The sequence below is a fragment of the Osmia bicornis genome, chromosome 6 (genome assembly GCF_907164935.1).
Source record: "Osmia bicornis bicornis chromosome 6, iOsmBic2.1, whole genome shotgun sequence".
Classification (NCBI taxonomy): Eukaryota; Metazoa; Arthropoda; class Insecta; order Hymenoptera; family Megachilidae; genus Osmia; species Osmia bicornis.
The window spans coordinates 8,532,245-8,553,005 of record NC_060221.1 but is presented as its reverse complement, the minus strand read 5'-3'; the positions used below and the strand labels follow the sequence as shown (position 1 = coordinate 8,553,005).

The 20,761-nt window shown below is 34.3% G+C and overlaps 4 protein-coding genes across 14 annotated transcripts; 2 read left to right on the top strand and 2 right to left on the bottom strand.

The window, feature by feature from the left end:
* Window positions 1-708: 708 nt before the first annotated feature.
* On the bottom strand, window positions 709-7,528 carry LOC114874935 (carbohydrate sulfotransferase 11-like). 4 transcript variants are annotated; one of them, XM_029184708.2, is made up of 5 exons: window positions 7,444-7,528; window positions 4,374-4,719; window positions 3,951-4,238; window positions 3,640-3,875; window positions 709-2,235 (listed from the first exon to the last, which is right to left on the bottom strand). In XM_029184708.2, exons 2-5 carry the CDS (start codon window positions 4,671-4,673, stop codon window positions 2,070-2,072), a joined length of 990 nt encoding a protein of 329 aa, XP_029040541.1. In that variant the 5' UTR covers window positions 4,674-4,719; window positions 7,444-7,528; the 3' UTR covers window positions 709-2,069. The 4 variants fall into 4 exon arrangements, with proteins under 4 accessions (XP_029040541.1, XP_029040537.1, XP_029040539.1 ...); XM_029184704.2 differs by lacking the exon at window positions 7,444-7,528 and adding an exon at window positions 6,091-6,180; XM_029184706.2 differs by lacking the exon at window positions 7,444-7,528 and adding an exon at window positions 4,802-5,783.
* Window positions 6,516-10,561, top strand: LOC114874934 (inactive hydroxysteroid dehydrogenase-like protein 1). Of its 5 annotated transcripts, none has more exons than XR_003789161.2 (7): window positions 6,516-6,593; window positions 8,034-8,197; window positions 8,258-8,494; window positions 8,571-8,914; window positions 8,981-9,063; window positions 9,689-9,916; window positions 10,439-10,561. XR_003789161.2 is itself a non-coding variant. In XM_046286286.1 (5 exons), the coding sequence occupies exons 2-5, from the start codon at window positions 8,038-8,040 to the stop codon at window positions 9,188-9,190; spliced, it is 951 nt and encodes a 316-aa protein (XP_046142242.1). In that variant the 5' UTR covers window positions 7,528-7,616; window positions 8,034-8,037; the 3' UTR covers window positions 9,191-9,405. The 5 variants fall into 5 exon arrangements, 1 of the variants encoding a protein (XP_046142242.1); XR_006829535.1 differs by lacking the exon at window positions 6,516-6,593 and adding an exon at window positions 7,528-7,616 and having other exon boundaries at window positions 9,692-9,916; XR_003789160.2 differs by lacking the exon at window positions 6,516-6,593 and adding an exon at window positions 7,528-7,616.
* Window positions 10,532-15,285, top strand: LOC114874933 (activating transcription factor of chaperone). Of its 2 annotated transcripts, none has more exons than XM_029184701.2 (2): window positions 10,532-10,756; window positions 13,947-15,285. In XM_029184701.2, exons 1-2 carry the CDS (start codon window positions 10,534-10,536, stop codon window positions 14,798-14,800), a joined length of 1,077 nt encoding a protein of 358 aa, XP_029040534.1. In that variant the 5' UTR covers window positions 10,532-10,533; the 3' UTR covers window positions 14,801-15,285. The 2 variants fall into 2 exon arrangements, with proteins under 2 accessions (XP_029040534.1, XP_029040535.1); XM_029184702.2 differs by lacking the exon at window positions 10,532-10,756 and adding an exon at window positions 11,454-12,437.
* Window positions 15,286-16,986: 1,701 nt separating this feature from the next.
* LOC114874932 (probable E3 ubiquitin-protein ligase RNF144A) lies at window positions 16,987-20,715 on the bottom strand. 3 transcript variants are annotated; one of them, XM_029184698.2, is made up of 5 exons: window positions 20,417-20,715; window positions 18,571-19,140; window positions 18,332-18,494; window positions 17,938-18,260; window positions 16,987-17,855 (listed from the first exon to the last, which is right to left on the bottom strand). In XM_029184698.2, the coding sequence occupies exons 1-5, from the start codon at window positions 20,444-20,446 to the stop codon at window positions 17,619-17,621; spliced, it is 1,323 nt and encodes a 440-aa protein (XP_029040531.1). In that variant the 5' UTR covers window positions 20,447-20,715; the 3' UTR covers window positions 16,987-17,618. The 3 variants fall into 3 exon arrangements, with proteins under 3 accessions (XP_029040531.1, XP_029040532.1, XP_029040533.1); XM_029184699.2 differs by lacking the exon at window positions 20,417-20,715 and adding an exon at window positions 19,928-20,095; XM_029184700.2 differs by lacking the exon at window positions 20,417-20,715 and adding an exon at window positions 19,934-20,095.
* Window positions 20,716-20,761: the final 46 nt, after the last annotated feature.

Below are 20,761 nucleotides of genomic sequence, written 5' to 3'. Positions count from 1 at the left end.
ATTAGATAGAGTTTCGATGGAAAAAGCTTCAGTTCGATTCATGATCAACTTAAAGATAGTCGAGGGTTCAAGGCCGTCTACGTGACAATATATACCCTTTTGCTGCTGGTGCATTGATCTTTAGAAAATTTTCAGCTACATATTTTTTAATGGAAAACGGCTATACTCGTTGTTAATACGCATAAGGGAAAAGGACCGAGCGTCTAAGGGTCTTATTTTTAACCGGAAACCCTGCCGAGGACACCCACGCGTCGAACTTGGAATTCACGTGTGGCGCCACGATGTTTTCCACGTGAGATGATCTAATAAAAATACGTTCGTAAGCAGGAAAACATGCTGAAAATGTAACAAGATATGTTGAAAGTATTTTCATAGAAGTGAAGAGAAGATAAAATCAATATGTATCCTTCAATAACGTTCGATGGTTCGAGGGTCCTTCAATTTTGATCGATGGCTAAAAGTTATTTTGGTGTCTCGAGAAACGTTCAATTATGCTCGGCACCGTAGCTCTTCTTTAACTAATCGCGTTGAACTCGTCCATCATTTTCAGGCCTTCGTCTAATTTTAACTCGTTAACCAAACATTAACTCTGATAAACAATGCGGGGATATGTCCTGTCTGTGAGATTCGAGTTTACGTAAGATTTTCCAAGAACAATCATCGATTTCACACATGCTGTTACTTTTCGAACGAAAATAATCGAAAGTATGCAATTAAAGTTACTTTATTCAAATTATATTTCGTTACAATTCATACATTCTCGTTAAAATTTCAACAATATAGGTACAGAAATATGGCATGGATTAAACTAACGATAAATAAAAGGTAACCATTCGAGTAGACATTTTTCAAATTCTATGGACACACGTGACTTGGACGAAATTATAAAAAATAATGATCAACAAACATTTCTGTTGGGTTATATAAATGAACAGTTTTATACTATAATGCCGGAATATTTATTAACTAAGTGAAAACAAAAGAAAAGAAAATATATGAAAAGGCAATAACTTAAATTCTACTGCCGCGCAGAAAGGACTGATCGCAAATTTGAAATCGGTCTACCTGCACGCCGCCTTAACACCTGTGGAACTGCAGCACCCCCTATTTCTACTTAATATTATCGATAACATTTAATATAACGAGTCCTTTTTTCTTTAATTATTTCTTTATACTTGTACAACATATAATCCTTAAGCTTAATGTCAGTAGCCATCCCCCAATTTATGAAAAACATACAAAAATCTTTGTATGGAACTGTGCGCTACACAGTTCCAGCGGCGTGGTGTTTGCTTGTGTGCGCATGCGCACATGGGAAGCTGCGCGTGAGGCTGCGCGGGAGAGAAAGCACTGTCGCTCCCGCAGTGCAGGTTTTTTAAAACATGGCTAAAACTTTTCTGGAGCTGCACCTTCACTAACTTTAGCTATGAGCCGTCACTGCACCTGACTAATATCCTAATGTCGCAGTCGGTAACACTTGTTAAAAATGAGCACTTATCGATCATCTAACACCACTCCTGTCGATATGTGCTACTAACATTAATAACATATGCCATATGTCATATTGAGTAGAATTTAAGTTATTGCCTTTTCATATATTTTGTTTTCTTTTGTTTTCACTTACTTTGGGCTACTACTGCATTAGGAGATGTGTACGAATACGATCCTGCAGTTAATATTATAAGTATGTTAGACTTAGTTAATAAATGTTCTGGCATTATAGTATAAAACTGTTCATTTAAATAACCTAACAATTTCATTGGCACAAAGTGAAACAGCCCATGTGAGCATACTTACGTATACAAAAACAGAAATTGAAAATACTTCACACGAACGTAGCAATTTATCACGAACTTCCTTCGAGACACGGTTCCTTAATTAATCGCTACGCGTGTAAGTACGATACAATAGGTAGAAGGAAGCACGGAAACAAGTAGGTGCATATTGGGAACAGCAATTGTTTGACTGATATCGCTGTCGTAGTAAATACTTTAGACCTATTTAGACGTTAACGTCGTCTATTCACGATTCGAAGCGTATTCTTCTCATGCTTTCTATTGAGACTTCAATCATGCCAACGAGAATCCCAGCACATCCTCCAACGAATAATCGAACAGCCTTAAATCTAGTTTGTACAAGTTCGCTAACTTCCGGAGCTGCTCGTACGTCAACGTCGAATAGTATTTCTCTAGTTTCTTTGAGGTTGGCTCGCTGTTGCTCGGTTTCGATGGAAAACTGTACAGACATTGAATGCTCATTAACACTGATATCTTTCGATGTTTCTATTGGGTTGTGTAATAAATTCCTGCGTTTTTTGTATTCTATTTTTTTCCCGCAATTATGTGTTTTGTTAGGTAAAGTATATACAGGGTGTTCGGTTACTGGTGGTACAAGAGAAAAAGAGGTGATTCTACATGAAAAAATTAGCCGAAAATATATAATAAAAATTTTTCATGTGAAGCTTTGTTTTCGAGAAAATCGACTTTGAATTTTCGCCGAGAGATTTTTTAAACCAACATTACCACGGTTGGATTGGTCGTGCTGGAACAATAGCTTGGCCGCCACGCTCTCCTGACTTAACTCCGCTTGACTTATATTTATGGAATCATATTAAATTAACTGTGTATTCTGAAGAAATCATAAATTGCGAGCAATTAAAAGAAAAGCCTTTGTAGCCTTTCATACATTAAAACAACAGAATACGTTCGAAAGCGTTCATAGAAATTTAATTAGAAGAGCAGAATTATGTATTCGGCAGAATGGGCAACATTTTCAGCAATTTTTTCAACATCCTATTTCATTACGTATTCCTAATTTTTCACTACGATAAAAACAAACTTAAACTGCGATAATATCCATCGAGACAATGATCCACAGTGAGATCCGTTATAACGAGACATGATCAAGGCGAAAATTCAAAGTCGATTTTCTCGAAAACAAAGCCCCACATAAAAAATTTTTATTCTATATTTTCGACTTATTTTTTCATGTAGAATCACCTCCTTTTCACTTAACACCAGTTACCGAACACCCTGTATATGCATTCGCAAGTTTTTTTTCTGATCTACAAACCTATCTGCTTCAATTTTTCGAATTAATTAATTTTAATCAATTTTCAGGCTCTCGAAATGGAAGTTCCAGGAGGCAAAAACATTCATTTTCAACATCTGCTCTATAGCATCTACTCCATACAAATGTCGCGAGCTGCTTCCCGTAGCTTTTTCACCACGACGAAAGGCGAAATAGAGCAGATGTCGAAAATGAATTTCTTTGCTTCCTGGAACTTCCATTTCAGAAGCCTGAAAATTGATTTAACTTACAGTGGTACCTCGGTATACGTCTGCTTTGGAATATGTCATGTTTGGAATTTTTTCTGTGAATTTTGCATCATTTTTAAATAATTATCTCAGAGGAAAAATTAAATTAATAATCAATTATCATACAAGTAAGGATATCATATAACAAAATATGGGAAAGGTTGGTTTGGTATATGTCCTATTCGCTATAAGTCCAAACATCAGGAACGGATTAAGGTCGTATACCGAGGTACCATTGTAATTAATTTGAAAAATTGAAGCAGATAGGTTTGTGGAGCAAGAAAAAGACTTGCGAATGCAAAATTGAACGGATCAGACTTACTTGACCGACTCGACGCCCATCCGCTCCAAAACCTCGGTCGCATCTTCCACCAAACTCTCGTACTTGCTGACGAGATTGTAATTAACTAAACATGGCTGGCACAGCTCGTATATCGGCTTCCAGTGCTCGTTCCGTGTTTCGTTTGAAGAATCGTCGGTAACAAATTCCACAAACTCCCGGAACGTGACATCGTCTCCATTCTTCAGAGATTCTTCGGTCGCGTTTCTTCTGTACCTCTATTAAAAAACATTTCTTCCATTCACACGTTCTCGAACAATAATAGAATAGAATAGAATAGAATGATAAAATACCCTGATTATCTTCTTGCCGAAACGAGTCTGAAAATACTTTGAACTTTTCTCGTGCTTCGCCTCCAATTTGTTCCTATAAGCTGACAACAATCTTTCCAGCGGATGTCTGACGACTATCAGTTTGTCGTAAGTCGTCAGCATTCGTTCGATTTCCGGTAAAGTATAGTTGCTTAGCCTTTGAAAAGTACCCGAGGAATGCGCTCGATCAGCCGGTATCTCCAAGGGATCGCTACCTGCCCATTTCCCTGTGGCCACCATCAAAACTCGTTTCCAGTTGGTGCATGCGACCTGCAGGAAACAGGTGACTTTTAACGCCAGTTTAAAAGAGACGGATTGCAAAGTACATACACCGCGGTACGCGTGTAAGGGAAAGTTATTTGTGCTATGATAATATTTACTCGTCTTCGCTTAAATGATTCTCACCTTTGGAACGTAGCAGTATAACAGCTCGTGCTGCTCGTCCACGAGAATATTCCTGAACGATTCCGGATTCAGATCCTCGTTTCTAGGCTGTTGATCTGCTAGGATCTCCTCGCAGTTGTACTGCAATCTCTCTTGTCGTTCCACCAAAGCGGATCTCGCCAAGGCGTTCGGCCCTGTCCACGAATACATAACTCCCTCCGACTCGAAAGATCTTCGCTTATCATCGTTCACTGCGCTTCCTTTCGCTGTTGAGATATCGAGCAGAAGCAGAACTGCCGCCCAAACAGCGCATCTTGTCATCGTCCTTCTCGCCCACACGGCACATTGATTCAGGCTTCAAGCGTGTCTGCGAAAAAGTTTTCTTTCAAAAAGTTGCTTCCCAAAATGGACGAGCAGCGGATTGGGAGCGGTCGAATTGCCGTACGAACCGTGAGTCCGCTTACGTTTTTCTCCCCCTCTTCGCACGATTTTGTCGCGCTTATTCAGCCAGTAAGATTTCTGTCCGGGGGAAATCCGTTTTTCGTTCGCTTACTCACTCGCCCACTTTATTTTCGCCAAAAATTAAGCGTTCGTTGGCGTTAATTTCAGTTCGCGCCTGTATCGTGCGACTTCTGCGCTGCGCGCAGACCCGTGGAATGGATTCGCGATTTCTACCGCGAGAAAAAAGGAGGCGAAGGAAACAGCTGAGACGCAGAACGAAAAACGAGAGATATAATAAGCAGGTCGACCGTCTCCGTTTCGTGCTCCGTACGTTCCAATTGAAATCCTTTAAAGCCGGTTGCGCGAACGGCTAATGCACGGTACATTTGACATGTAGATATGTAGAGCACGCTTTTCCTTTGATAAGCATCGTACGATATGTGACTCGTATTTAAGGTCAGCCGATTTTACGGAGTAAAAGTTGCTCCGTGGATTTTCAAGGAAAGAATTGAATCACGGCTGAAAAATTGCTGCACACCAAAAGCCCATTTGGAGGAATTTCGTAATTCGTGCTCCTTTCAGAGCGTGGCGTAACTCGGCTTTCAAAGAAAGCTAGCAAAATTAAAAGTTGTATTTTGTAAGAATGATAGTGGCATCATCAGAATTCATCAATGAAACTCGTCGGCAGGAATGAACGATTTCTGCTCTGAATACTATCTAAATCATCGTCGATCGAAAATTGCGATCACCGTTATTCTAAGATTACGATATTCTATATCTGCGAAGCAAAATTGACACTTTTCCTCCATCGACAGTCTATGATAGAAAAAAGGAGGCGAGCAAGATCAACTTGTCATCTGAGTATCGGTATCGATCTTCTTTGATACTTCCCAGATGCCGACCTTGTTCAAACGCTAATACGCAAACGCGACTTAATTGCGTGACAAATTAGACCAAGTCACGGTGAATCTCGACACGATCTACGTTCGGAATATCATTACAAATGGAATTAATAAGCATTGAACACTGTACGCGACATCGGAGCAACCACACGATTGCTGAATGATGAACATTGTCGCCAATGAAATCTCGTATTTCGTTGCGTAACGCGATTGGAATTCGTTCTTGACCGTACTATCCGATCTTACCAACCCCTCTACCTCCTCCTCCACATTAACGGCACAAAACGGAACAACAGTTTATCGGTATCCGACATCGATACGAGTCACGCGTCGATCGGTGAACAAGAGCACGTGAAACGGTGTGTCAATGAGGAAATGATTTCATTGAAATTTACCTGTTACGCGTTGCGCGATCCGAGCGTGAAACTGTACGTGGCATGATCAGCGGGAACACGTGCTGCGATGCTGCTCGAAAATTCATGAAGATCCCTTCCAGACTCGCCAACGTATTTATCCAGGATGATAAACGATCTCGTTCGCGGCGTATGAATTTTCAACCGACTGATCTGATTTTTTTTACTTCATGATTGTAATTTCGAGGAACGAGAGGAAAAGATCGGTAAGAGCGGCGGATCTCGGAGCACTGGCTACGCACCGAGCGTGCCTGTACGAACAACTACCTATTGCCTTGTCTCGAAAGACCTTCCCTGACATAAGGATGGAACTTGGTCGTTTGTGGAAGTGAAAGAAGCTGCGGACGCGCGCGCCGACAACTTTTCATCCTTCTTCAGCAAACGACGCTCGTCATCCTTCTCCACCTGTTCCCACTTTCGGCTCCATCTCGGACTCTACCAGAAATTTCAAACACCTGCCTATCTGCGCTGTATTCGTCTTTCAGGTAAGAAAAAATCTCATTTCGCATTATTTTATTTTGAATTCCAATTTCTCCCCGCGCCGCGCTGGTCCGAAATATTGTGGACATTCCTCGAAGTCTAATTTTCGTATAAAACAATTTCCTTTTGCAATGAAATTTGTATGCCTAGCTGAGCTGTATTCATCTTTTAAGTAAGAAAAAATCTCATTTCGTATTATTTTATTTTAAATTCCAGTTTCTTCCCGTGCCGCGCTGCAGATTCCTCGAAGTCTAATTTTCGTATAAAACAATTTCCTTTTTCAACGATTCGTATATATCTCAATAAATTTCCCCCATGCGATAATTAGTCCGATTTTTTGCAATAATTAATATGCACACTACTCGTGTGACGAGAAAAAGCATCGGACAAACGTAACGATGTGCATAAAATTTATCTTTAAAGTTTTTACATTCAAATTAAAAGAAAACTTTGAGTTGCACTCGATGTTTATTCATCGTATACAAATAATTATTTATGCAAATTTGAAATCGGTATAAGTGAACTAAGCAGATAGATGGGTGCACTTAGAGTCTATTGAAACTTTCAAAAACCTACTGTTCGTGTTGACGTATAGAATATTCATAATGAGCTGATTAAGATAAGCCTTATCTACTTGATTCACAATAAACAAGAACTTTCAGATTTCTGCTTTGGATTTTGAAGGGATCAATTTGCCTAAGGAGGCTGTCTCCTCTCCGATTTGACTAGGACAGAAAATGAAGGAATTTTTAAATCGTGTTATTTTGCATACTTCGTATTGGCATTCTTCCAAAATCGTCGTGGTCATGATTCGTTGACTAACGGGTCGCATTACAGACAGAGAAAGTGCCTTACCTTCGGTTGCTGTTCGTACTGCTGGCAGCTTTAGTCTCGCCACGGCTTTCGTTTACGGTTAACCGATGATCACTCCGACGGTCGAAAATTACCGATCAAACATCAAGGATATCGAGCAATTAGCATAATAGATTAAAACTCATCGAGGGAAGAGAAACTGGAAGGGGACCGAGGTATGAACCACGGCAGAATGTCACGATTCTGAACATTAATTATTTGTGCTGCATTCGCAAAAGACCGAAGAGCCTTCGAAGAACTTGGGTAACGAAACGATTTCACAAAATTAACGAAATATCATTTCGACATACGGTGTCGGGAATTTTAAACGGCTTCGATCACGAACACTTGATTTATTTTTCATTGCTTGAAAGGTTTACTCCAATCAGGATTGCTGTCGTATATCTATTGAATAATATAGATATACAGAGATCAAAGTACAACAGCGTTACCTAAATCGTTATCACAAATTTTCGTGTTTTCGAATGGCACTTGCTTTTTAAGCTATCATTCATTTAGATAATTAGACGTAACGAACAGTTGGCGATATACATATAAATGTGACTTTAAAGGATACTTTATTGTTGTTGAAGGAAAATGATGCTGCAAACAGCGTTTTGGCTGTTGTTGGGCTTGCTGTTCGTTTGGCTGTTGTTCAATTACCTTAGCAAAATCGTCGATGCTTTGTGGGAGATCTTGACGCTTTTCATCGACACGAAACCGGTCGATTTGCGCTCCAAGTTTGGCGAATGGGCAGGTAAGAAACTTATTATTGTTTGACAAATACAACGTGTACATTGGGACACGACAATTTCAGTGGTGACAGGATCTACCGATGGAATAGGCAAAGCTTACGCGAAGGAATTGGCTGCGAGGCAGATAAATTTGGTGCTGATCAGCCGAACGTTGGAGAAATTGGAAAAAACTAGAAACGAGATTTTGCAAGATAATCCAAGGATCGAAGTGAAAATCATCGTGGCGGATTTCAGCAAGGGAAAAGAAATCTTTGCGAAACTTGCCGAACAACTGAAGGACATTCCCATAGGAATCTTAGGTGAATAAATGGTGCAAAGTATAGAGCACTTATTAAATAACTTATAAATTACTACATACATATTTTAATTATTCAGTGAACAACGTGGGTATGCAATATAGCTACCCGATGTATCTTGGGGAAGTTCCGGAGGATCAATTGTGGGACATCATCAACGTGAACATCGGCGCCACCACGTTAATGACACGATTAGTTATCGGACAAATGCAAGAACGTAGAAGAGGAGCGATCGTCAACGTGTCGTCTGGTTCGGAACTGGTACCGTTGCCGTTGATGAACGTCTACGCGGCATCAAAAATTTACATTAGAAGCTTTACCGTTGCCCTTAGAGCCGAATACTCTAGATTCGGAATAACTATACAACATTTATCTCCATTCTTCGTGAACACGAAGATGAACGCGTTTAGCGATCGACTACAGGTAAAAAATTATTCCATTCATTCATTTATGAACTTATCGTTAACTTGCACCGATAATGAATTACAGGTATCCACCCTACTTGTGCCTAACGCAGTAACTTATGCGAAAAATGCGATCGTCACTCTTGGAAAAATGGATTCGACTACAGGGTACTGGGCTCACACAATTCAAAAGATTTTCACGTTAACTGCTCCGGAAAACCTTAGAATAAAAATAGGATTATTTATCAATCGAGGCTTCCGGCAAGATTATTTAAAACAGAAAAGAACCAACTAAATACACCGATAAGACTCGCATTATTTTATATTAAAAGTTTTTTTTCGTATATTGTTCTATTTCGTTATTTGTTAATTTAATGAAATTTAACATATATAGTTAGAACGATTAAGTCAGAAGAAGAGCAATTATGTTTATAAAATGTTTGAAAGAAAGTAACCTGATTTGTGTACGTATTATTTAAAACTAAAATACAATTAAATGTTCGTTAAGAATCTCAGTATAATAACATATATCAATTCTAATATATGTTACAATGCATTTAATATAAAATAATATATACAATTTCATGTAATAACAATTTGAATCCTTTTCAAAATTCCCGCGTAACGTGTATCTAATAACATTTATTATTTAAAAACGAATGAAAATTTTTTTAAGGTAAGAAGATTATTGTTATATTATGAAAAATGCATTATTAAACAATAACAAGTGAAAAAATATTCTTAATATGTAATTAATTATACAAAGTATGTCCTAATTTCTAAACCTGTGCAGAAGATCCATAAAAACGGTTCGGACGGAGCATCTCTGCGCGCGCATTCCTGAATCACGTGACCTCGACGATCAAATTCTCAGTAGAAGGAGGCGCTCATTCTTCACCCATGCGTCGCGAAGGGAAGACGTTCGAATTTTCTATACGCTTCATATCACGGGCAAGATGAGTCAGTAGTTCAAGGAGAGCTTGCACACGCAAGTGTGCCGACACAACTAATTAATCATGAAGTAAGTAATATATATTATTTTAAAAAACGCCGTAAATTTATGTTCAATACCAAAACTGTTGCACGATGCATCAGCCATTTTGTGGATTATACTGTCATGTCCGGGTACTACATACCTTTCACTAAATAATTTACATATTTCCTTATATATTCAAATATTATACTTACTTATTGTTTATAAAACTTTGTATCATATATATAATTATCAACTTTGTTTGAAAAAATTTTACTAGATGATAGATGCAATGTTGCGTCATATAGCGTTGTTGGTTATTTAATTCAAAATTATATAACTGTGTTGTAATTATGAATTGCTGACGAATTATACTACTGATAAATAACCTAGAAGTATTTCATTGCAATTCTGAGTCATAATATGTGTCCTGCGATATGAATTCTATGTGTTATTAAAAAATTTATTTTAAAATAGAATAAACTCCTTTTGCTTAAGTATATACTGTTTATTTTATTGCATCTGTTTTTTTAATATTATATCTAATATATACATATTTCAATTTTTCAGAGCCAACATGGCGCTCATTTTGAGCTGCGTCGCTCAGACGACAGAAATTTCTTTTCATCATTTTTTAATTCATCTTGATTGGGATCGCATCCATAATGACATCCAGTCAGGACCAGGAGATGTGGATATGGAAGTTGGAACCAGTGTCCCCTAGTGGGACGCTGTCAAATGAAGTCGAAGATGATTGGGTTTTATTTAATGATAAATCTGTAGATCCTACTAACAATGTTGCTGAACCTGTTATGTACGAAGATCATCCTACTCGTGCACAAGTGGCTACAAAATTATTAGAAGAATTAGATGAATGGATTAAGGAAGGTACGTGTAAATCGTAAAAGTTTATGAAGATCTTACTGAGGAAAGGTAAATTTCTTGTAAACAAAGTTTGCATACAGATATAATGAAATTTATGTATTTCTCTTGTTTCTGATGAAAAATTAATTGTTTTTATAACTTACATTTAAAATATTAGAGAAACAAAAGAGTAAATTAGAAAAATCTTTTAAACTCTGTGCTACTGTACATACATAAACAAAGAATACATTTACAGTGTACAGTAGCAAAATATATAGCGACCCATATATCTAAGTAACTTAGAAAATAAATTAGTATCATTTTACAGGTTTGACATATAGTACACTTTTAAAATGGCGAATCGCTTGCAGAAGTAGATGAACGTTTAAAGTACTGTTGTGTATGCGTATACGTCTATTAAATCAGCGTTTTCTAGTTCTCGAAAATCTACATATTAAAAGGATACAAACTAACGTTAACATTTTGTCTGACTGCATTCTCGCTACTCCTATCGCTTTCATTCTTCTCACTTCTTCTACCGTGTATCTCATTTTCCTTTCTTTTTTTCTGGAAAGGAGAGTGGGACAAACTGGTTAACCTCTATATAAACGGCTTTGGTTGAAGGCCGATAGGGGAATGACGTGTGTTTAATAGGCACGAGAGTAGGGGCGTCAGAGGGGAAAGTCCAAAGATAAGCAGGAGTGGTCTCTGGCAGTATTGCAAACTGATCGTTCGATTCCGTCGATTAGTGTTCATTACGAGTGGACTTTCTGTTGATGTTTAAGAATTCTATAAATTTAATGCAGTTTATCGTTTGAAATTTACACGAACACCTTGGATTATAACCGTAAGAGAGTGGGAAAATTCGTTTTCCATCCCGTATCAGATCTATCTCAACCGAAACTTTTGTGTTGACGATTGTATCAGTGATTTTAAAACAAAACGAAGTAATTAATTCTTCATCGTGAATCCTTATATTAGACTGCGATTTTGACTTTTAACGCATCGTAGACGTTGTTCGTTGGTGAAAAGTTGACTGATTTTTCTTCGATACGTGATCTATCGTAACATACGTTACCACGTTTCACGTGTTCTCCGTAACTATTTTGGTTAACAGTGGAACGTACATAAAGATTTCGTCGACTGCAACTAGCATGTTAAGTTACTGGAGTAACAGAGACAATCGTAAACGGTGATCTTTAATTGATCGATACTGATCCATAATCGATAAGTGATTGGTGTAGTGCGTATTATTCCTATGTGTATAAATTCAGTTTGAGACGCAACCAAGTATAGTGAGGATAAACAACTAGAGTATATGCGTGATTAACAATTCTCGTATAGATTGAAACGTTAATAATACTGGCATCTTTAAAAGTGAACGAAGAAAAAGACCTAGCGTCTCGATGCTGGAGTGTGCTAATGTTGTATAATAGCATGCAGTTCGCATATCGTTACACGTGGAACCGAGAAATAATTGTCAATTCTCAAAAGCTCGTGAAAAGACGTTGAATCGAGACTTTTCATGGTCCTGTAGATGGGCTTGACTGTTTCACTTTGATAAAACACCGTATTATATATTAAGGATAATTTTTTTTTTTGTATTCAATTATAACATACATGTACGATCCCCTGGTTCCCTTTTATTAATAAGGGTTCATACGAAAACAAACGCACGTGATAATGGCTACTATATGTTACAGTGGTAGGTTTCCTTTCGCTTACTTTAATTCCTCTCTCTCTCTTTCTAGCATTCGCCCCGATGGAAAAATATCTTTATTACGCGTATCAGAACACTGTTGCCACATTGCTCAATATTATCGAACAACACAATGGGATCGAATCGTCTATAAAAATAGTTACAATATTTTGTCAAATTTTACATAAATAATTACTTCTTAACGTTCTATATTATCTGCAATGAATTACTCGCGTTTTATTACAAACTTGTTATCCTCAATCGCATTTACAATGGTTCTATAATTTAACAAATATTTTTGGAGTTTTAAAACATTTATTTATTATCTGAATCAATTGTTTAGATATAAAAAATATGTATGTTAAATATTATTTTTTCAAATCATGTTTTTATACTTGATGTAGTCCTACAAATTTAAATTGTAATTAATTTAGTTATTTAAAAAAAAAAAAACTAAAATTTAAAACAATTTTTAAATAAGTTTTTAGGAGTTAATGAGTGGTTTTTACTTTAATTTTTCTAATGACAAAATCATAATTGTACTTATATGGATCTATATAAGTAAAAAGTATTCTTATCTAACCCCATGCCCCTTGTATTTAAATGAAGATAACTTACACATGTTAGACTTCTGATAAATTTCGTAAAGAAATAGGTTAGGGCTAATTTGTTAAACATAAACAATATTTTTTTTTATCTTTTGCATTACATTCAGAAACCTTTCACTAAATGTATTTATTAGCCAACCCGTATCTAAGATTGAAAATCTTGAGAAGGGGGCTGTAGCATTTAGACTTTCAGTCACTTTTGTACAGGCCAAACTGTAAGAATTATCGAAAAAATTCTTGTGCCATTGTGTTTAGTGGATCAAAATCTCAACGAATGGCCGAAAAAAATTTTTTTTCTGCCACTTCCGGTCTGACCGGAAATGGCCGAAGAAGGGTTGGCTCTAGAGCGAATCTCGCTCTAGTTCACTTTAGCTTGTTTAAAGTATTTTGTTTACTGTTTTATAATACATATCTGTGTAGTAGAATTTGGATACTAAACTATAAGTTTTTAAATAATTTTTAATGAAATAAGTTCCCAGTTATTATCATAAAACATTGAATATCTTTGATGTTAGATTGTGTTCTAAATAACAAACTATAACAATGTTAGTTGCTGTAAATGTATTAGAAGCCAAAGAAATTGCAAATCAAGAACTTGTTTTTCTAGTTAAACTAGTAATGTCCATGAAATTATATATACACCACTGTACCACTCCTACTTATTCTTCATGCAAGACACGAGTAAAAGTACTGCTAGTTTCTGACTATATACATTATCAAACTGTGTAAACTATTGTATATGAATTTTTCCTTGTATTGTAATTATATGGAACTGAAACTTAACTACAGTGAAATGAGAAACAATAATTTTTATATTCCTGTTGTCTCAACATTGTTGCATATTTAAAACTTGCACGCCTTTTAACAGTCAGTTAAAAAACCAATTGATTTTCTTTTGTATTTACAGAGCCTTTTTCAGATTGGTTGGAGGAAAAGATAGAACTTCCCATTTTTGAAGAATTACCAATTTCTGAAAGTGGACAGATAAAGCCAACGTCATACAATGAAATTACAAAAATCCCTCAACAAGACAATACGCAAACTTTATTGCAAGAATTTGAAACTGTACTGGGAGATGTGGAAGCTTGCCATCAAATAGTCCCTTCGTCAACGTCCACTCTTACACCTCCACAATCCCCTCCTCCGCATAAACCATTAAATGTAGATACCCAATTACTTGTTACTTTGCAACCTGTACAACCATTGTATTCCAACCATCAATCCATATACAATGCGGTAATTCCTGAAGAAAAATCAAGTGAAAATGAGGTACCATTAGAGTGGAGTACAAAAAATGTATCGTTAGATCCATTGAACACAGATGTTGCACATGATTTAGCTGTGGTTGATGAATATGTACGTTTACATACAGAAGATATTCCACCACCTAGTCCATGTACAAGCTCTGGTGGCAGTTACACTTCATCAGAAGATTCTGTTGATGATCCAGATTGGATTATAGAATCAGGAAAGAAGCACATAAAACAATCTGCGTACATTTCGGCTAAAAGTCGCCAAAAACCTTACTCCCGGCCATCTGTAGAGGACAAAAAAGTTCGTAAAAAGGAACAGAATAAAAACGCGGCAACACGTTATAGACAAAAGAAAAAGCAAGAAATAAAAGAGATATTGGGCGAAGAACGTGAACTTGCTGAACATAACGAAAAATTAAAAAATAAAGTAACTGATTTACAGCGAGAAATTGGGTACTTAAAGGGTTTAATGAGAGACTTATTTAAAGCCAAGGGTCTTATCAAATAATCCATTTATCTATCAATCACTGTTATGTTTATTCATTTTTATTGAATTTATTAATGATATTTTTTGACACTAACTTTTTTTTATATTAATACTAATCGTGTAGCGTATAGATTTAAAGTACTGATTATTTTCTTTTCTTTAACTAGCCACATATCTAAAACACAATTTTAAATCTATCACAGCATCTTAGTAGGACTACAGAACTGTCACCACATGATGCATAATATATTTACACATCCTCAAATTTATTTGTGGTCCGTTAAAGATTAGGAGTCAAGGTGCATTAAATAATGGTGGAATTTGTAAAGTATGCAGCCCTATGAAACTCGTCGGAGTGGAAATTTGCTGTTACTGAACATTCTATAAACAATTTAATGCATCTTAATGATGCAAATATTTTCATTCCAATTTTAACCCAATCAAATTGTTTTCTTACAGAAAATATTGTATTAGAAAATAATAAATGGGTTATTATGTAATAAAAATTGATATTATTGTTAAAAATGTCCTTACTGCATTTCCACAACAAAATTTTATTGATAACTGTTATTCTAATTCAATTGATTTATAAACCATATAAATTATAAATTCATTAAAAGTCATAATTTTTGTACACTTAGCATATTAATTTGATGGATTTACAAAAGGAAACATTATTTTATTGCAATAACTTTATTAAATGGCTAAAGGTAAACGAGTTATTATTGTTCGTCATTCATCCCCTCGAGTAAGTAGATTTTTTTCTTTATTTACATATACTTAATAAATGTAATATTTAGTACCTCAACTCAGAGTAGAACTGTATAAATACTTTATAAAATAATAATATGAAGTAAAACAAATTTATCAATCAAAAAATATGAAATAATCTGTACAAAAATAATGTAAAATTTATATACACGTTCGTACAAATTTCAATTGTTTCCTGTCTATACTTTTTTAGTTATCAAATAAATATGTTAAAACACATACTAAATATTCCACGGTCATGAAATAATAAAGAAACATCTCAATACACTAAAAAAGTATTACAGAACGAATACAAACACAATTATAATATATAAAAAGATCATGACGGAAAAAGGATTTCTTTAACATCGATTACTTATATGTCATTCTATTATTAATGTAATAATTTACAACTAATTAATTGCAAATGACTTGACATCTTAATCATATTATAATAGTTAAAATTCATTGCATTTTATATTAATATTCATTTTAAAATGACTTCTATGCAAAATTGCACCACAAACAAATACATATATTTACACGTACATAATGTACATACATAAGATAAATATCATGTATATATATATACGTATAAATATATATTTACACGTCTGTAGATACTTGCGCATCCGCGCATGGCTTTAGTTAGTAATACTAGTTGAACTGTTTATTCCGAAACTTAAATGTTTTATTTAATTTATATATATTTATATATTATTTTTTATTTTATTGCAAGCGATAATATATTATGTTCAACGTATACATTCTGTACGTGTGTACGCATTAAATGAAGAAAAATCGCTTTATTTATAACTAGAAACAAATATTTCGGCAAACATGAAACGCAATTACCGTCAGAAATTGAATAATTTATCACTTTACACTTTATAACAGTCTAATTTTATTTTTGATGCATTATAACATGCTGCTTTCATTATTATGATCTACAGTTTATTATAGATTCAAACAATCAATTAAGACATGAATAATATTTCTTTACATTAAGAAATCGTATTTATGACATTATTAATAGTAAATATTATTAACTATATATGTATTTTGTAACGAAATTTACAAATGTTCTAAGTTAAAATTTTCTTCACAAATAGAATAGAATGATAGAACTTATGAACCACGTAACTTTCCATATATCTCAATAATAAGATACACTGAATAAATTCTAGACAAAAGAAGTGCTTATAAATAAGATATTACGCGTTATAATCAATAATTTATATTTTAATAAAGTGTCTCAATTTTGCTAAATTCAGAACAAACGTACATATAGATATACATTGTTTATTGGATATTATATGCATAAATATTCATTTATGAATTTTTATGTTAGGTGTTAAAAAAACAGAATATTACAAACATATGGAAAGAATGTTGAGTATTGTTAAAGAATATTGCACAAATATGCAGGCAATAAATCACGTACATGTACAAGAATCTTCAAGTAAATACTTGATATATAATTTACAAAACATAATACAATTTTGGTTACAACAGTTAAACCAATGCAATGCAACTGCAATTTCTTGGAATGTCATAAACAGAAGTTATGAGTATTTATAATTCGGTATGTTATATACGTTTAAGTTATGAATATCAGACACAACAGAAAAAGAAATGTACCTTATTTTTCAAACCCTAAATAACAATCAAGTAGCAATTGGATATTAAGTAGCTTTTAGTAAACGTAAATTTTTTACTTTAAAACGCTATTAATATGTACAAATGTGTGGGTACTTCAAAAATTTTCAATAATTCATTAACACAGTCAAGATTTTGTTTGATTACAAATAAGATCCTTAAAAATCATTAAAAACAAAATAAAATATTAAGTTTGTATGATAAAACTATTTTACAAGCGTACTTTACATTAAGAGATTTTACAGAATGATGTGTTTGAAATAGAGATATTACATCTTTCATCCTATTCGTTGCAATACACAAGAACGTGTGATGTTCCCTAAGTTCAATGTATATCTATATAAATCACCAATTACTTGCTCATATTGAATACTCTAAATGTTTACCATACTGAAGAAAAATTATAGGAATATTGTAACTCTTGGTTTTCTTATGTTGTAGTATCACCTTCCTCCTGTTCAAGTCTAGACGAACCACATACACGACATTTACAGCATACGATACATGGGGCAGCCAGTAAAAGCAATGGCGATGCAACAAGTAAGAGTAAACCAAATCCAGCAAAAATTCCAATAACTTGTGTTCTATGCCAAATGACTGATGCACGTGAATGACCCAATTTATTTTTACATGGTCCTTTGTCGTAATGTCTCAATAAAAAGTCGTCCTAAATTATTTAATATGAATGTAAGATTAAAAATTTTTTAAATAGGATTACCATTGTTACTATTAGGAATAATTATACTTACATCTAAAGAAGTCAAACAGTACCAACAAAAAACATGTTTACATCTTTTACACATCATTTGAGCACATCCTTCATCCTTTTCAATAGGTACAGAACACATAGGACAGCACTTGATATGGTCACCATCAAATGGTATACCTAATGATAGATCTGAACAAGGACCATTATGCCAAGATTCTCTACATATAGAACAAAAATCTGTAGAGCAATTAGGACAATGAACAGGTCCAATAGGAGTTCCATTTGATCCAGTGGCATTTATTGAACATATTGTTTCACAACCTGCTCGTGGGCACCAAGCACGTGCTTTATCCATAGATACATCTGTATGTTACAGAAAATGTTATTAGATTAAATTGAATTACTGAATCTTACAATACATAAGTTCTACACACCTCTATTCAAGCGAAATTTATGATGTTTTTCCACAAGTTCAGGACTAACAAGACTTGATATTTCCTTCATAGATAATATTGCCCCATGTTCACATTGTGCATCAGGACAACTAATTTCATATGCACCTTCCTCAATTTCAAATTCAACATATGCTTTCATACACTATAACATTAAAATGTATTATTTCTTAAAAATTTTTGCATAAAATAAAATACACTAAATACAAATTTATACATACATCTTTACAATAGGAACAACCACAGCCCTCTATTTTAAATGTTTTGGAAATAGAAGTATCAACAAGGCATAATTTACAGAAAAGACGTCCAAGCGTTTGTTGAGAACCTGCAGGAACAAAATTGCCTGCGGCTAAACTATAACGTGAGCTAGATGCCAATGATAACAAACTTGAACAGCGAGAACAAACTCGACTTCGATTTATAGGTCGACCTTCTAGGGCAGAAGTGCTTAAACCAACAGCAGTTTCGCATTTTCTTAATACTCCAGGGCCCAAACTTAACCAACTGTTACCACGTGCTTCTAAACTTGCACTACTTTCAGGTCTGAGTAACGGCGCATCCACTCCTTTTCCCAATGCAGCTCTTTCTGTTAATGAAAGATTTACAACGCTTGCTTCCTTGCGTAACAAAGGTAATCTGACTCCAGTAAGTTTATTGGACTTCTCAACTTTCTTTTGATTAGTAGTGATTTTATTAGAAGGATTTACAGATGTCACAGAGCTGGTGGCAGTACCCATATCCATTAGTGGAGCTCGTCGTACGACGAGCGAATGTAAGCTGGGCATCCCCTAATTATCAATGTAAGTTTCACTAGCTGTTACAAGCAAGAGCAGTTACCATATAATAATAAAAGATGTATATAAATCATATAACTTGAAAATGTCACACCCATAAAATGATTTGCCACTGCATATTTCAATGCACTCATTCTGACATAATTTGATAGTACTTCTCATACTTCATCATTTTCTTTACAGTTCTCAAACTTGATTTCATACATTTTGAAAGTAACTGAACAAAATATTGACTTACACTGTATTTTTTTTTTTTTTTTTAAATACTCCTACTCACTTAAATATAAATCTATTAACACACTAAATTCTGGATTTAATTTTGCAAAAAATACACGATTCGTGATAATTACTTGGAAAAATAAATTGATAAGCCATCAAGAATATAGAAGCAAATTTTGTTGAAATGTAACACGACCAAGAAATATTGCTGTCTTTGAACGTTATTTATGTTGTGCTTGTCAGTAAGACATGTCGTAAAAGTAAGAAAACTTGCTACGTAATATCTTGCAAATATTCATTATTTAAAAACGTGCTAATCTACTCATATTTTTAATATTAATCTTCACGAACGTATGTTCAATCCATTTAGATATTGTTCGATTTTATAGTTTTCTTTCTAGTTTCACGGACTTTTCTCGTACTGTGTCACTAAGTACAGCAAACAGTATGTGTACACAAATTACTGACTATTTCCGCCCCCACTTGCTTATGTTTTTTTTTTACAGTAACGAAAATAAAGATTATCACCGCGTTTGTATTATGATATTTGTAAAAAAATTACCGTTACTTTTTTGTAACATAATATTGCATTTCTGCAACTCACTTAACGCCTGACGCAGAGAGTAGCGATAAAATATACTGTGCAGCATGAAATTAGGAATTGTTCGATATTAAAATTTTGAACACTAGTAAATTTTTAATATAACACTTGTAATATAATTTTAAATTTTCGTACACAACAATGGAAGATAATAAGTTACTGCAACTTTGTTTATTGGTTATTTTCTGTTCATTATGATTTATATATCATCGTTACATATATATATATATGTACGTAGATAACAAATTTGAACATGCGGTAAGTTTTTAAATATTTTCATAATATTCTACTTTAGAATTATTTTATTTAATACATCTATCGATACAAAAGAAACTTTAATGGATATGGCTTGATAAGTTTCTAAATCACAAAACTTCTATGTGAATAATAGATTTATTTTAAATATTATTTATAGTTAAGAGAATTTAAAAACACTTTAAGCTTTCTCACCAATTCATGTTTCATATTCGCTTTGCACATTGTAATTACTAAATTATTTATGTCGCAAGCAGTAATAGCAAATTAAGATATGAACTTTTACATACTACATATTCATACAATATGACATACCTGTTACCTTCTAAGAGCTGTGCACTAAAAAGCGGGAAATTCGATTTAAATCCACGTTATTACCGTCACATGTATTATTTCCTTTTACTTTCATATGCCTAGCATGTGTAATTATTTTTTTAAATAGGTTATATTATTTATGCTTTTTATGATAAAATTTAGGAATAATACATGGCACTTTCGAAGTATCTTATTTCCTCTGAAACTTTATATTTAAACAAAATT

Excerpts from the sequence above, each read along its gene's own strand:
- LOC114874935 (XM_029184708.2), bottom strand. The coding sequence starts at position 4,673 with ATGACAAGATGCGCTGTTTGGGCGGCAGTTCTGCTTCTGCTCGATATC. Across the intron at positions 4,239-4,373 it reads TATACTGCTACGTTCCAAAG|GTCGCATGCACCAACTGGAA; the intron begins GTGAGAATCATT and ends TGTTTCCTGCAG. Across the intron at positions 3,876-3,950 it reads TCGGCAAGAAGATAATCAGG|AGGTACAGAAGAAACGCGAC; the intron begins GTATTTTATCAT and ends GTTTTTTAATAG.
- LOC114874933 (XM_029184701.2), top strand. The coding sequence starts at position 10,534 with ATGACATCCAGTCAGGACCAGGAGATGTGGATATGGAAGTTGGAACCA. Across the intron at positions 10,757-13,946 it reads AGATGAATGGATTAAGGAAG|AGCCTTTTTCAGATTGGTTG; the intron begins GTACGTGTAAAT and ends TTGTATTTACAG.
- LOC114874932 (XM_029184698.2), bottom strand. The coding sequence starts at position 20,446 with ATGTGCAAAGCGAATATGAAACATGAATTG. Across the intron at positions 19,141-20,416 it reads CGAATATGAAACATGAATTG|GGGATGCCCAGCTTACATTC; the intron begins GTGAGAAAGCTT and ends ATTGATAATTAG. Across the intron at positions 18,495-18,570 it reads GTTGTTCCTATTGTAAAGAT|TGTATGAAAGCATATGTTGA; the intron begins GTATGTATAAAT and ends TTAATGTTATAG.
- LOC114874934 (XM_046286286.1), top strand. The coding sequence starts at position 8,038 with ATGATGCTGCAAACAGCGTTTTGGCTGTTGTTGGGCTTGCTGTTCGTT. Across the intron at positions 8,198-8,257 it reads CAAGTTTGGCGAATGGGCAG|TGGTGACAGGATCTACCGAT; the intron begins GTAAGAAACTTA and ends CGACAATTTCAG. Across the intron at positions 8,495-8,570 it reads CATTCCCATAGGAATCTTAG|TGAACAACGTGGGTATGCAA; the intron begins GTGAATAAATGG and ends TTAATTATTCAG.